The sequence below is a fragment of the Chiloscyllium plagiosum genome, chromosome 11 (genome assembly GCF_004010195.1).
Source record: "Chiloscyllium plagiosum isolate BGI_BamShark_2017 chromosome 11, ASM401019v2, whole genome shotgun sequence".
In the NCBI taxonomy this organism is placed as follows: domain Eukaryota; kingdom Metazoa; phylum Chordata; class Chondrichthyes; order Orectolobiformes; family Hemiscylliidae; genus Chiloscyllium; species Chiloscyllium plagiosum.
This window is the reverse complement of record NC_057720.1, coordinates 61,503,038-61,518,576: the sequence shown is the minus strand read 5'-3', so window position 1 is coordinate 61,518,576 and position 15,539 is coordinate 61,503,038. Positions and strand designations below refer to the sequence as shown.

The 15,539-nt window shown below is 39.7% G+C and overlaps 1 protein-coding gene across 3 annotated transcripts in view; it reads right to left on the bottom strand.

The window, feature by feature from the left end:
* The window catches only part of LOC122554454 (cytosolic phospholipase A2-like), a 134,492-nt gene that overhangs the window by 78,223 nt on the left and 40,730 nt on the right, over positions 1-15,539 (bottom strand). For all 3 annotated transcript variants that reach the window (XM_043699514.1, XM_043699515.1, XM_043699513.1), the window contains one exon: positions 14,483-14,564. In XM_043699514.1, the coding sequence (XP_043555449.1) occupies positions 14,483-14,564 (82 nt within the window). The remainder of the gene's footprint in view (positions 1-14,482; positions 14,565-15,539) is intronic.

Genomic DNA, 15,539 nt, shown 5'->3' with positions numbered 1-15,539 from the left:
GTGATGTTAATGGCAGGGATCCAATTCCCACGTTGACGGAGGTTATCAGGAAGGTCCCTACTTCTCAACCTCTCCACTCACCTGAGGTATGATGACCCTCGGGTTAAACTCTCCACCAGTCATCTGCACGAGAGCGCAGTCATCTGGTCCTCTGGAAATATGATAACTTAACTAATATCTTATCCATGTTCAACATAACCTTTTTGTTCTTGTACCCATTGCCATTATTAACAAAGACTTTATGAACTGCACTCTCCACTTGTCTGGCCATTTCTAATGACTCATGCTTAAAGTGTCACATAAGCCAAGAAGTTCCCAGTGGGGGGTTACGGTTAATAGTGATCGGGATTAATATCATTCATAAGATGATATGAAGATCGGAATTTACAGCTTTCACACAATAAGATTGTGGCTGTTTTTGTACAGCTCCACTCCTCCATCTTCTCCCTATGTTCCATCATTCCCGTAACTTCTAAAATATCTATTGATCTCTGTCTTGAATCTACTCAATGAATGAGCATCTGCCATCCTGTGGAATTGAGAATTTCTAAAACTATGCAGTCCTGTGTGTGATATCATCTCAGCACAAAATGGCTAACCATTCATTCCAAGAGAATGACTCTTAGTCTGAAACTCTGCAATCACAAAAAATATCTTGATAGCATCAACCCTGTCAAGACTCCCAAGAATGTTATATGTTTTAATGAAGTTGATTTTCACAGTGACTTCACACAGATAAACTGCTGCTGTCTTCATAGTGGCTATGCATGTTTCAACACAGCACAGTCCAATGCAAATTTCCATTTTTATTTTCACTGTAAAAGAATGAAGACTATTGTTTTGAAGGCATAGGAAAATTGTGGCTGAACAATTCCACTTTGCAAGAAAGGACACAGTTGCAGAGTCACTTGATGGAAGTCTTTAAAACAATCAAGACATTTGTTAGAGTGGATACTGAGACAGTGTTTCCTTTTGTTGGCTACAGGATAACTAGAGTCCACCAATATTAGTTAGTCACCCAAGAAATCCAGGAACTCAGTATCACAATGTGTGACTGGAGTGAGTGGTACACAAACATTTAAGAGGAAGCTAAATAGGAAAATGAGGATGAAGCTAATCGAGGATTATGATGATGGATTTCCACAAGGAAAGAGTTTGCAGAATTACGGAGCATGAAGTTGAGTATGGACTGATTAGAACAAATGGCTCATTCCTGAGCTGTATATTTGATACAAAATTTTCCAGTCAATAAAGTTAAAGGCATAAGCCTGCATGCTGTTAATCTGACTTCACTAAAAACATACATCTTGTTAACTTAACAGTACAAGAATCTATCAATGATCTCACCCAATGTTTACTTAACAAAAATTAGACTTAATAAAATAATAGAATAGTATGTTTTATTTTATATGGCATAATGATTTCATTACTAGTACATCCTCTATCTTACGTTTACCAATGCCACAGATAATTTGCTTACATAATGGAAATGTTTACAACGGGCATGCATTTCCTGTTGTACATATTACAACATTCAAATATCTGTGTCACATGTAACAAGGGGGTGCTTGAATATTGAAACACATTTATTTGGCACAGGTTTGGTACAGAAGCCAGAATGTTTTGCAAAGTCATCATAAAACTCTAATCACATAGTCAAAGTGGTGATGATAAGCTGTGACAATAAGTAGGCTTTGTCCAATGTTCACTCATGAACAATTAAGCATCATAGCCTTAATGGGACACTGCTTCCCTTAAAGCAGAGTAATACTGCATTAATGGCTTCACAATATCTGCAGAAAATTGGCCTATACACATAGCACCAAATATGATCATACAAAGTCAACAGCCTAGTTTGTATCTTCCTCTAGTTCTTTATCACTCACTTCCTGAAGCCCATTTTGCCTTCTGACACAGGTCAATTTCAATTCCACCCTGTGCAAATGTCACTGCAGATTTGTGACTTTAATATACAGTATTTATCTTTGTATCACTTTGAGTGCTACTGTGTTCATAGAAACACAACTCTGCAAAAGAATTACAAAAATCCACACAACCAAATGGCTGTTATTAAAGCATGTTACCCTTAAGTAATGTGCATTGGAGTGCTGGTTGAAATGATTGGGGGTCACATTATTATTTTACTGAAAGCATTCAAAAAAAAGGAACAAGATAAAATTCTGAAGAGAACTGGGTGTTGATATTAATTTGAGTTCAGTCACTGAAAAATAATGCTTTATTAAATAATAATTATTTTGCAAAGTCTGCAGATCACAAGTATGCAGAGTAAGAGCAGTATAATTTGTCATTACCATATTACTGAATACTGAATTAAATACTGGAAATGAGTATTGGCACAATAAATGCAGATCTGGTTTAAAAGAAAGTCTTGAAGGGATATTTTCTTAAAGTGCCTGGCAAACATTGTTTTAACTATGAAAGGAAAAAGAAGTGTTTGAAAACCTTTTGCAACTTGAAAATATCACATCTAAGTGCTAGCAGCATGGGATTAACAATTTTGTATATGTGATTTAAAATAAAGAAATGTTTGGCTGACATTTAAAATTATACTTCTCCATTTAGCAGATGTATTGATTGTGGTTGCAGTTTTTAAAAACCAATTTGGATTCTCCCTCTTGTTCCCTGTGACTATTTTCCTCTTTGTATACTTAACCGAAATGTTCTTGGCCAGAGATTAGTGTTAAATGAACCATTTGCCAAGCACTGTGCAACACCACTTGTTGTTACAAGCAGGCTTTCATTCTTCAGATTCTTTCAGCAACTTAATTTAAACATCTAGCAGACTTAACAAAGTCATATTTTTAACAGATGATGTTTTTTTAAATTGAACACTTAACGCAGGCAAAGCCCAGTAAAATAAATAGTGCAAGGATTCCAGAGCTGAATTAATACCAGATAATGCTGAAATTGCACAGTTCAGTTACTATTTGAAGGTGATAATCAGATTGAAGGCATTTTGGGTGAAACCTTGAGCTGTTTTACAGATGATGACAGAACTGCTGTACATTGAGTTTTTTCTTAAAGTGGAAGCATTATCTAGTACACGAAGAATTTAAAAGGAAATGCGCAATCTGTATTTAATGGCATTTATCCTTTAGCAGATGTATTTCATCTTTGAACACAGCAGCATCTGAGCATTGCTTTCTTTCCTATTCATTCAGCACTGATTGCCAAAGGTTGTATGTGTATTGACCAGAATCCTGCAATAAAGACACTTGCAATGTTCAATTAATCAGAAGAGGGCATGATAGATGTATAGATCAATTTTTCTCAGTGGCTACAAGGCTACAGAATCTATATATTTTGCTCATTTCTATCTAGGACAGCAGTTGACAGTTGGATGGAAAAAACGATGACTGCAGATGCTGGAAACCAGAGTCTAGATTAGAGTGGTGCTGGAAAAGCACAGCAGTTCAGGCAGCATCCGAGGAGCAGTAAAATCGACGTTTTGGGCAAAAGCCCTTCATCAGGAATACAGGCAGAGAGCCTGAAGGGTGTCCATTGTGGCCACCATTGCAAGGCTGTAATAGTGCTCGTTTATAATAAGTATTGGCAACACAAAGACACATTTTGTCACAGCTTTTCATTTTAAGCTCATCAGGTCATTTCCCAAATATAATCATTCAAGAGGGAATCCCACATTTATTCTGAGTGAGAGAAGAGTGTGGATTGGTTGGCTGGTGGGCTCTGAATAGAAAAGGCATTGTCAAAGAGAATGCATCCATTAATGATGGCTGACAGTAAACAGCCAGATTTTAAGTTTTGAAACCAGGTAGGTTGATGCTCATTGGTCATCGCATTGCCCTGAGTGAATGACTGTCACCTATTTTGCATGTGGCTAACAGCCATTTCCTGGCTAATTCCTCAGGGTATTATCCTGGACAACTGGAATCAGTTAGCTGTATTTAACATGTAAACCAAGTCAGGCTGTAAGCCTGGGTACACTGTCCATGGCAATGCTTCTACTGACCAGCAGCCACTTGCCAATAAATCAGTACTCTCTATTCATGTAGTATGAATGTTGGTTTTGCCCTTGAATTAGCACTCTTGTGAGATGCCCTGATGACTGTAAGATGAAGAGTTTCAACAAGGTGCATCTTTTTTCAGCAACACATGAATTCTGTATGACCAAACATAAGGCAAATAATCTTGTTATTTAGAACTACTTGGTCAGTTCCTCCAGCTAATTGGCTTTCCAGTGTATTTGTCAAGATGAATGGCCACCAGCATTATGCTTCAAAATCAATCAAAGATTTTCAATTTTGCTTCATTATCCAAAGTTTAGGTTGATGCTTTCTTTGGTGGTTCTCAAGGCTGTTAGTCCTGAGCTGTCCAATTATAATGAGACTGTAGAGATTGTTATTTGCTATATCTGCAATGACTAGTCCTTGGTCATCAAGATGGCAGCGGAGTAGGGCTCCTGAGCTGTATCTCGTCTGCTCCACCGCTTTCCTTTTCCTTTTGTTATTTTTTCTTTTTTTTTCTCTTGTCCTGAGTTTGGACGATAGTGGCGAGGGATCCAAACATGGACAAGAGTGGATCCAGTGTGGATGTTATGACAGCAGTGAATGAGCCCAGCTCAGACTTATGCGAGGATAAGCATGGGACCTGGCATCAGAATCGGAGGCTGCTACATCAGCGGATGCCACGTTGGCAAGGTAAGCCATGTGGTGAAAGGTGGCCCTTGAGGATTGGCGACTTCAACGCTGGTGGTGGTGAAGCGATAGTGCAATGGCATCATGGCGACATCAGTGAGGTGGTCTAGAGGCAATAGATGGCTCCTGAAGAATGGCAACTTCGACACTGGTAGGGTCTGGCGTAGACGGTGGTGAGGTGGTGGAGGAGGGATAGCGACACAGGCATTGTTGATGATGAGCTAGCTCAGAAATGGACTCTCTTTAATCTATATCTTTCCTTTTCCCCCTTTTTCTTAAACGATTCAAAATGGAGCCTGATCACGGTGACATTGGAAAAGCCTCTCATTGTATTTAATGTTTTCTCGCTATAAAATGTACATAGAGTCATAGAAATGCACAGCACAGAAACAGACTTTTTGGTCCAACTTGTCCATGCCGACCAGATATCCCAACCCAATCTAGTCCCACCTGCCAGCACCCGGCCCATGTCCTTCCAAACCCTTCCTATTCATATACCCATCCAGATGTCTTTTAAATGTTGCAATTGTACTAACCTCCACCACTTCCGCTGGTAGCTCATTCCATACATGTACCACCCTCTGCGTGAAAACGTAGCCCCTTAGGTCTCTTTTAAATCTTTCCCCTCTCACCCTAAACCTATGACCTCTAGTTCTGGACTCTCCCATCCCAGGGAAAAGACTTTGTCTATTTAGCTTATCCATTCCCCTCATGATTTTATAAACCTCTACAAGGTCACCCCTCAGCCTCCAATGCTCCGGGGAAAACAGCCCCAGCCTGTTCAACCTCTCCCCGCAGCTCAAATCCTCCAACCCTGGCAACTTCCTCGTAAATCTTTTCTGAACCCTTTCAAGTTTCACAACATCTTTCCGATAGGAAGGAGACCAGAATTCCATGCAGTATTCCAAAAGTAGCCTAATCAATGTCCTGTACAACCACAACATGACTCCCAACTCCTGTACTCAATACTCAGACCAATAAAGGAAAGCATACCAAACACCTTCTTCACTATCCTATCTATCTGCGACTCCACTTTCAAGGAGCTATGAACCTGTACTCCAAAGTCTCTTTGTTCAGCAACACTCCCTAGAACCTTACCATTAAATGCTTAAGTCCTGCTAAGATTTGCTTTCCCAAAATGCAGCACCTTGCATTTATCTGAATTAAACTCTATCTGCCACGTCTCAGGCCACTGGCCCATCTGATCAAGGTCCTGTTGTGATCTGAGGTAACCTTCTTTGCTGTCCACATGACAATAATTCATTCATTCACACTCCCAAAGCAGCCATTCTCAGATATTCTTGGAAAGGAGAAAAAGCATGTGTGTGGGGTGAGGGGAATTATTAGTCATCAACCAACTACCTCCAAATATGACCCAGACTGAGACAGCCCTGATGTAGTTTTCACAAACCAGCTCAATATGCCTGTTTACTGAAGCTCTTAGCAGTTTTATTGTGCTGTTGAGCCAAATGAGTGGGGTCTATTTTCCCTCTGAGGGGAAAACAAATTCCCCTCATCTCTGTCTTTAATGGATAACACCTTATTTTTAAGTAATGCCCTCTAATTCTCGACTTTCACACGTTCTTTCCACATCCCACCCTGTCAACACCTCTCAGAATTTTACATTTCAATTAAATTGCCTCTTACCTTGTAAACTCCAGTGGATACAAGCTTAGACCGCTTAACTTGTCCTCATAAGACAACTTGCGCTTTTCAGATATTACCTGTTCAATTCATTTGCAACACCTTCATTTTCTATTATCAATTCCCAGACTCACTTTCTACAGAACAATCACTTTGTTACCTCTCTTCTGTTTTTAAATAACTTGAGAAACTCTTACTGTCATTACATTTCTAGCTAGCTCTCTCTCACACTTTAATCTTTTATTCTATTTTTATTCTGTTTATTCATATTATAATTCTGCTGTAATTTTGTATTCTGTCCAATCCTTACATATTTACATGCTTTTTCTTTAAGTTTGATACTATCATAAACATTTTTTAGTAAACCATAGATGGTAGATCCTCCTATTGGAAATTTTATTTCTTGTTGGATTTGTGAAATATTTATCAGAGCACTTGCCTAATTTGTTATCAGAGCATGCAAGCTCACTGCTAAGGCTGTGCAGTGATACCGGGCACAGAATAACCGTGCAGTTTTTACTCAATTCAAAGAAACTAGCAATAACAAATCAACATGATCTAGGAATGATCCAAATTAGACTCTGAAAGACAACAAAAAAATCAAGAGAATTGGGTATACTGGAAATCAGAAACAATAAGCAGAAATTGCTGGGAAAACTCAGGAGGTCTGGCAGCATCTATAGAGAGAAAGCAGAGGTCTATTGACCGTTCTTCAGACCATTGTTGAGAGATGTTATCTGGTACACAACATTAAAGGACCTGAACATTTTAGAGATCATGAATGAAATGAATATGCAGAAACGGATTAAAGTGGGACAGACTAGAATCATTGCTAATCTGGTACTGAAAGATAATTTTCTTTGTTAAACATTGGGTAACTTGCACCTGCAATTGGTAGTGCAGCATTTTTTTTAAATGAAAAGGGGGATGTTTGAAGGATGGCAATTGCACACAATGGCTTGCTGGTGGTCATGTAAAATCTACTTTTGCTGTAGCTTTCTTTCACTTTAGTTTGTGGTAGGCATTAAACACATTACTCAAAACAAAGTCAAGTCCTTGGACTTAGAACAGCACCATGAGGTCTTTGCTGTTAGCCAGAGTCACCAGTATTCAACTTAACAGTTCATTTAGGTGTGACACCCAACAACTTCACCTTTTGACAGGGCTGCATTGAGGAGACAGCCTACATTAAGTAGTGAAGTCCTGGTCCAAGCTTTAAATTCCAAAGATTCTGATTCAGTGTTTCGAGGGCTCAGCCAATCTGACCACAATGGGTTAAATTAATGCTTGAGCAAATCTACTTTCACAGAACAAGGCCTTAGCCAAGATTTTGCATATATCAAATTTGTATGCAAGTGGATTTGAATATATTCCAATAATAAGTATTGAGTAGTACGGTTGTGCCTTAAAGTTTGTCCTGTCACAGCCATCATACCTACTCTCCCAAACTAAAATGCCAATGCTTTTTCTAAAGCAAGAAGCATTCATTGTGAACTCATGGACAATCTATGTATTTATAGAAAGGATTTCATGCAAGGAGAAGGTCAAGGCCTGGCAACATAAAACATGTCTGATAATGTGTAAACACGTGCCAACATTTGAACTCTATTAATGCAGCTGTGTATAATGGACTGCTGTTTATTGGAACATACACTACAGTCGACATATTTCAAAACACTTCAAACACTGACATTTAGGTCTGGGTTAGGAATTGCAAATACATTAGGATCTAAAAGCATATTCAACTTAAGTCAAGTCCCGAACTGTTTGCAAACTGCTTCAGGTCAGCCAGTTAATCTCCTCAAGATCTAGTATCAGCACAATGAATGAGCTCAGGACCAAATTATGTTGCACAGACATTTTCAGCATGTTAGACTGCCAGAATGGATATTAAAGTCATGTGTGCAAGACAAAGCTTTCACATCTCTGCTGGAATTCATTTTCAAGTAATGCCAGAGAAGCAGGGGTGGAAACTGTAACAAACTGAGCATTTATCTAAACAATATCCTTTGACTTTATGTTATGATTCCAAAGAACATTGGATGCTTGATGATACTGCAATAAAAGGGATCAAACTATACTGGACGTACTGTAGTCAGCCTGGTGGCCAATTTCTGAGTACACCTGACTGCTGCACATATTTATTATCACATCTCTCAGAAGATGAGCAATAACGGGAAAACACTCCTGCAGTACCCGAGGCATGCCTGTCAGCTTTCTACTACTGTTTCCCTTCTGCTTTTCTCAGGTCAGAAAAACAACGTGAGTTTATTCTACATATGTCAAAGCAATTTTAAATAAAACAACCGAAGTGATAATTTCTCTATGGTTGGCCCTCAGATGATTAATTGCTTTAAGATTTCTTTACTGACAGTAGTTGTAAACCAATCGCTGTATTTACATAAACCAAAGAATAATTAATCATCTAGTGATTAATTTTTGCCAATGAATGCAAACAATGCAGATGAAAATTAAATTGAGATTACGCCGCATTGTTCAGTGGAAAGATATCTGACATCTGACAATTCTTTCCCTCAAATCAGTTCCTTTGAAATGATTATCCAAAATAATCAACTCACTTACAGATTATTCCAGTTTCCTTTACAAAACAAAAAGCCTAAAGCTCAATTCAATTCAAATGTCATTGTAGTTCGGATATTCGTAGCAGGTATATCAACAACAGTGTATAAATTAACAATTACAAACAAAAAGAACAGTAACATTAGTAAAGTAAGATCACACGTTGCCAAAGAGCAGTGCCATCTTGGCAGAGAGATCGTGAGAGGATATGAGCACTCCCCCCTCACACACCTACACTGTTCTTCCCTTCCTGATTAACGGGACCAATATTTCTCCTTCTCTTCTGACACAGGTACATCTAATGTGGACATTTAAACTGGAATCGGTGATGTGGTTGTGTCCACCAGACAGGTGCTCTCCAGTTCCGAATGTTGACAGATTCTTTACAAAGAGGCAGTTGTAGAGATTTGGGAAGCTCCAGAACAAATATACAACACAAGGATAAACATCTGGTTACACCATACACACCACGAGGGCCCATGTAGGCACTAGAGTAGAACTGGACACTCAAGACTCTGATGCTCCCCAAGCAGGGAGTAAGAGGTCCCAACAACTCAGATTCCTCACTACGTTGTACTGCCAGCCACATGAGCAAGACCAGAAATTGCACATAAACCTTTTGACGCAGAAATGAGATGTCAATCAACCATTTCGAGTTGCAGTTGTAAAATACATCTGACAGGCTATTGTGGAAGAATTGACAGAACTCTCACCCAGGCAAGGTTGGAATGGGTAAGCTAAGCTGACACTACAGCTCAGTACTGAGGAAAAGACAGACAGTCAGAAATGTTGATCGATATTGACTCAAAGACCATTGAGATGTGGTAAGGAGCTCATGGATTTTTTTTGTTACCAAGACTGAGATCATGAGATCAGCTTCTTCTGATACTTCCCTCTCTTCCCTTATCCTGGCACAAAAATCTTCCTCTAAGGCTACCTCCCCTCCCTGAATGTGCATTTTTCTGTAATTTCTCTCCAATCTGTTTTCCAGCCCTCTATGAGCTTCTCTTGTCTGTGCAATCCAACTCCTGCTTCCTTGATACCATTCCCATTGTACTGCTAATAATTTAATTTCCCTTCCTGGCTCTCATGTTAACTACCATTCCAACTCAAGCTCTCTTTCCTTCACGTCTCACCTTAACAAAAGCAAATCTTTGAGTCCACTCTCCTCACAAACTCCAAATGCCATTTTCGTCTCCAAAGTTTTGAATGCTTGTCCCCTCCCAAACCTGTGCATGCCTTTCCCAAACTTCCACAGGTTTTAACATATTACACAATCAAAACAGTTCCTGTCAAAGTCACACGTGGCAGACCATGTTTCTGTGACAATAGTAAATAATTCCACCTTGTTTCTTTTCAGCTGTTGGTAGCCTTTGAAATGACTGACCACACCGTCCTCCTCCAATGCCTCTCACTGTTGTCTGACTGAGTGGGATTACCTCTATCCTTACCTATTTATTTACAGCAAAAGAAACCCCTGCAATGGATTCTCTGTTGTTTCCCCCTCACTGCAATCCCTCTTTCCTCCACCATTCTATGGTTCTATCTTTCCAAAATAGTCCTGAAACCCCCAACCTATTTGACTCAGCTTTTGATCTTCTCCCCATTATTTCCTCATCTGGCTCAGCATCATGTTTTCTTTGACAATGCTTCTATGATCACTTTATTATGTTGTAGAAGTGCAAGCTGTTGAAGGACATGAACATAACTTGCAAAATCAGCATTCATTACCCATCCCTAATTCATTCTGAAATAACTGCACAGAGGCCAACATCCTGTCACCAAGTCACCCTATATTAACGCATGGAGAGTCCTTGACATTGATCCAGCTCCCTCACAGCCACCTCTCAGAGTGTGCAGGATGTCTGACACTCCTGTTCTTATCTGTCAACCAGGGCTCCCTGATTGGACTGGATTAACAGCCCCAATCAGAGAATGCAGAGTCTATGAGGTCCACTTGGCTGACCTCGGTACAATCACTACACATTCTTTTTTGTTTTTTACAATTGCAGAAAATTTCTAATCAATTATGTGGTATCAAATTGTTTCCAGTTGACCACGATGAACCACTTTTAGCGTGGAAAAGTCAGTTCACATCTGCAAAAGGAGCTAATGAGTTAGAATTTCAGTTCTTCAGAAAATGGGAGAAGTTATTCATGATGCATGCGTGCGTTCTCCCATCAATTTGATTTAGAATCCTGGTCATCATCAATTTCTTCCACTTCCAATGAAAGGCCTACACCAAAAGTGCTAACTTACTCTTTTACAATCCAATTCCAAAGAGAGCAATGTGCTCATCATGTGCTAATGCCCAAACATCAAACCTTTAGCAAGTTATAACTTGATCCTTTGGCTTGTTACAGAGTACCATTCTTTCCACCACAACACTCGGATTTTGGTTAATTTACCACCGAGTTTTGAAGAATAAAACTGCGGAAGGACCAGAGCTTTAACATGTGATATAAACAATTGTAACTACTCTGAGACACACAGAAACATCACTGGGTGTGGTTCTGATTTTTCAGTGCCAGAGTAAAATATCAACCACAAAAAATGGAACTACGAGAACTGCTTCCTTTGTGCTAACATTTTCAGCGATTATTTTTACATTGAAACCCCTGAAGGTTGAAGAGGCCTCACTGAGGCCAGCAAATACATCTTCAGTTATGCATGCCTGCAATGGGCCTATGTAGAATTAGTTAAGGCTGGATAGTTCATGCATTGGCCAGCACAGACACAACAGACAGAGTTTTACTGGCTTCCCAGTAATCCTCTAGATATTGTGAAGAGAGGTAACCAGGCTGGATAAATAGCCAGGAGCCACATCAAAATGATTCCCTATGTAGACCCGTTGACCTTCCCGATATAATTCATTTCAACCAATTGGGCAGCCAAGGTGCTCACTTTATAGGGCAGGTCACATTTTATTGAGGTTGGGCTATCGGGTAGGCCACCAGCTTCATGCAGGATGCCACATGATGGCGGTTCAGGGAGCTATTAGGAGCTGAGGCTCCATGTCCCATACAGGATGCTGCAGGTAAAACAGATGCTCCAGGGATCCTCATGACAGCTGTGTTTGGCAGGTCCTTCTGCCCTCAGTGTTTTGGCTTTAAAATTGAGCTTGAAAGTATGAAAGTATCTCCAACCTGAGGTGCTCTCTCGGAACTACCCCAGCAGCACCCACTTCTCCTCCAATTGGACAAGTGGCAGAGTCTGACCACTCTGTTTAATTAAATGCAGAGTCTCAACCAACCAAATAGGAGGGCAGCTACGGTAAAATTGGCAAACGCGTCATGTTGCAAGCGTATATGAGCACAGGACTCAGTTTCACCCAACAATAGAGTCCCCAAGTCCTTGGTAATGTCGAGTACAATGGGCTGAATGGCCCCCTTCAGAGCCACCAATCATCTAGGTACCCAGACATCCAACCAAACCGTTGGCATCCGAAGAAGCTTTCACATTGCAGGATGTCTGGTAGCCCAAACAGCTCACTCTCTAATGACAGAACCTAGTGGAAGCACAAGGTTCAATTTGAATATCAGAAATTCTTTAGTCTACAAGTGTGCGATATGTTTCTGAACCAATACAAAATAGTAGACCAGGACCTATTGCCAGGGAACTCATCACTGCACCATGCACATGCCAATTGGAAACTTGAATAAGTTTGGGTAAAGATATGTTGGATATTTTCCTTTATCGGATTGTGGGTATCGATCTCAGACACTGTGATGGATGTTTTGCTGCTTCTATCGTGCCCGTCCCGTTTCCTTTTCAAACCTCACAAAAGTAGTCCAAGTTTAAAAATGCACATCTACTCTGTGTACACTAAAAATAATTTTACATTTATTATTTGAGTCTTTCTGATTCTCGTCTCATGATCGTGATCAAAATCTGTTAATGGAAACAGCAAAAGTACCATCATTGACACCCATGGATCATTCACTCTATCATTCAATAAATGTTGCTCCTTGCATGGAACACATGACTCCGATCCTGGAGATGCACAGTGTCAAACACAAATTATATAACTTAACAGCCAGATTCAATACATTCACACATAATTCAAATGGCTTCACATCTGTGTACACCAGCCTATAAAATATCCTCTAATGGGATTAAAACTAATCTGTCGCAGAGATTGCTGGTATTTCTTTCTAAAGATAATGCTGAAGTGTGCCTTATCAAAACAAGCAATTTCATAACTATTTATAAATACAGATGAATGATGACTAATGAGACAAAGGGGAGCAGAATGAGCACAATTTTATTCTTGATGTTTATTTGCCGTTAGGCATTGCAGCACAATTTGCTGCTATCAATCACTAGGCAAAACAAAACCAGACAGCACAGACTATTGTATAACTAGGAAGTTGGAATAATGTCAGGGAATGATGCCAGGACTTCCTCAATTCGAGCAGGGCCTCCTACGGCAGCAAATTCAAGGGGAGATGCCAGACCAAGTACAGTCCAAATATTCTTCAATGGCAGAATAGGTGAAGGAACACTATGTATCTCACTGCCTGTGAAGGTGGAGGCCAGCTGCAGCAGCAAGGGCACTGCAGTCACATCGGCAAAATACATCACCAAAATCTGATCACCAACCCATCAAGAACATGTGGGCAATGGTGGTATGCCCGATTCCCCATTTTAAATAAAGTCACAGTCGGGTTTCTACCAGTGTCTGTATTCCAAGACCTGTAATGATGGAGAAGGTGAGGACTGCAGAAATAGAGACTGCAGATAATGATGGAGAAGTGGCAATGGGGACAGGGCTGGGAATCTGGGAGTCCTGAGTCAAACATCTGCATATGGGTGTCAAGTGTGTGATAGCTGTTGGATAGCTGCATTGGGACAAGAGCTGTCCTCAGGCAGCAGCATCTGTATCTGAGCAGTCCTCCTCAGAATACCCTCTCCTCACCTCAAATGGGAAAGGGGCTAGAAAATGTGCTCTAAAAATAGGTTCTCTCACTTTTTTCCAAAAGGGATCACCACTCTAAGTTTTTACATTTCTTATATATATTTCTTTTTGACTTTGAGATAAGCACATTAATATGCAAGGAATGGAGGGATATGGACTAAGGGCAGGCAGAAGGGATTAGTTTGATTTGGCATCATGTTCAGCACAACAACATGGGTGAAAGGGCCTGTTCCTGTCCTGTACTGTTCTATGTTTTATACAGCACTTTGTTAAATTAAAACTCTCAGAAGGCACAATTAATTACTTATAACCTGCAATCACTGTTTTCATGCTAACAAATACTTCAACCATTCAGCATGAGCAACATTTCAGAATTGAGAATGAATGATCAGTTAATCTGCTTTTTTTTGTTGATTGAGGGAGGAACATTGGCTGGAGCACAGAGAAAATTCCCTGATCTTTATATAGAATTGTGAGACTTTTAATATCCACCTGAATCACAAGTTCAGAGGCAGTCTGGGTTTCAGTTTAATGTCTTACTCATTACACAATATACACGTCTGGATTATGAACTACACCCTGATTTATGAATAAAATTACGTGTGTAAGAACAAATCAGCCAAAGCAGACAATGAACAGACAAAACTCTCTAAAAAGTACTTACGTAGATCTCCAAATGTTCCCTTTGTTACTTTCTCAGCTCTTAGCACAGACACAGTTAATCTGTGAGAAACCTGATGTTCAACCTAAAAACAGATTGGAAATTTAGAGTTTAAAATTGTGCACAGTTCCTCTCATCAGGTTTTGAATTTCTCAGTCTGTTTCAATGCTAAAAATTGGATCCACACATAATTCATGCCTTAATTTCACAGTTATCAGTTATGTGCTAGCCACTCCTTTAAATTGGTGAGGGTATAAGATAGGTTAATAGGGAAAAGGCTCTTTTATATTTAGTGGTTCCATTGCAGAGATCTTCAGTGAGTGACCAATGATCCCAGCAACCAATCCAGTTACATCAATAACACGGACGGTCTTATCCAGGATCAGAAGTCTTCATTTTCTTGAGTCGACTGCTCACTATAAATAAAGGATGAATGTTAGCATTGGAAATTCAGAGATCAGCAAATGGATGTAATTCTCCCACAATCTGACTAATAAAACCACAAACATAGAGAAGCTGCAGAATAGCTGTTGCTACCCAATTCCATCTTTCTCTGATGTCCACAGGACAGGAGCAAGCCTAACTGACTGTCCTGTGTTCAAGCAGTGTCAATATTTCTCAGATACCTATTAAAGGGTAACATGACAAAGTGGCAGAACCAGTTACATTTATTGCTCCGACATTTGAAAGCACTTTTTTTCACGATTTTATGATGCAAATAATGAATTTTCCCTACAGACACGAGAACTGTTGAAGTGATGTTTTAGCTTAACAAAGTTAAAAATCACACAACACCAGATTATAGTCCAACAGGTTTAATTGAAGCACACTAGCTTTCAGAGCAATGCTCCTTCATCAGGTGACTGTGGAGGGCTCGATCGTAACACAGAATCTATAGCAAAAATTTGCAGTGTGATGTAACTGAAATTATACATTGAAGAATTGATTGTCTGTTAAGCCTTTCATCTGTTAGAATACAGTGATAGTTTCACTTCTTTCATGTGTAAATCACAAAACCCTGTTTTTAAAAGTTGCATTCTCGGGTTAGCAGTTAACAATG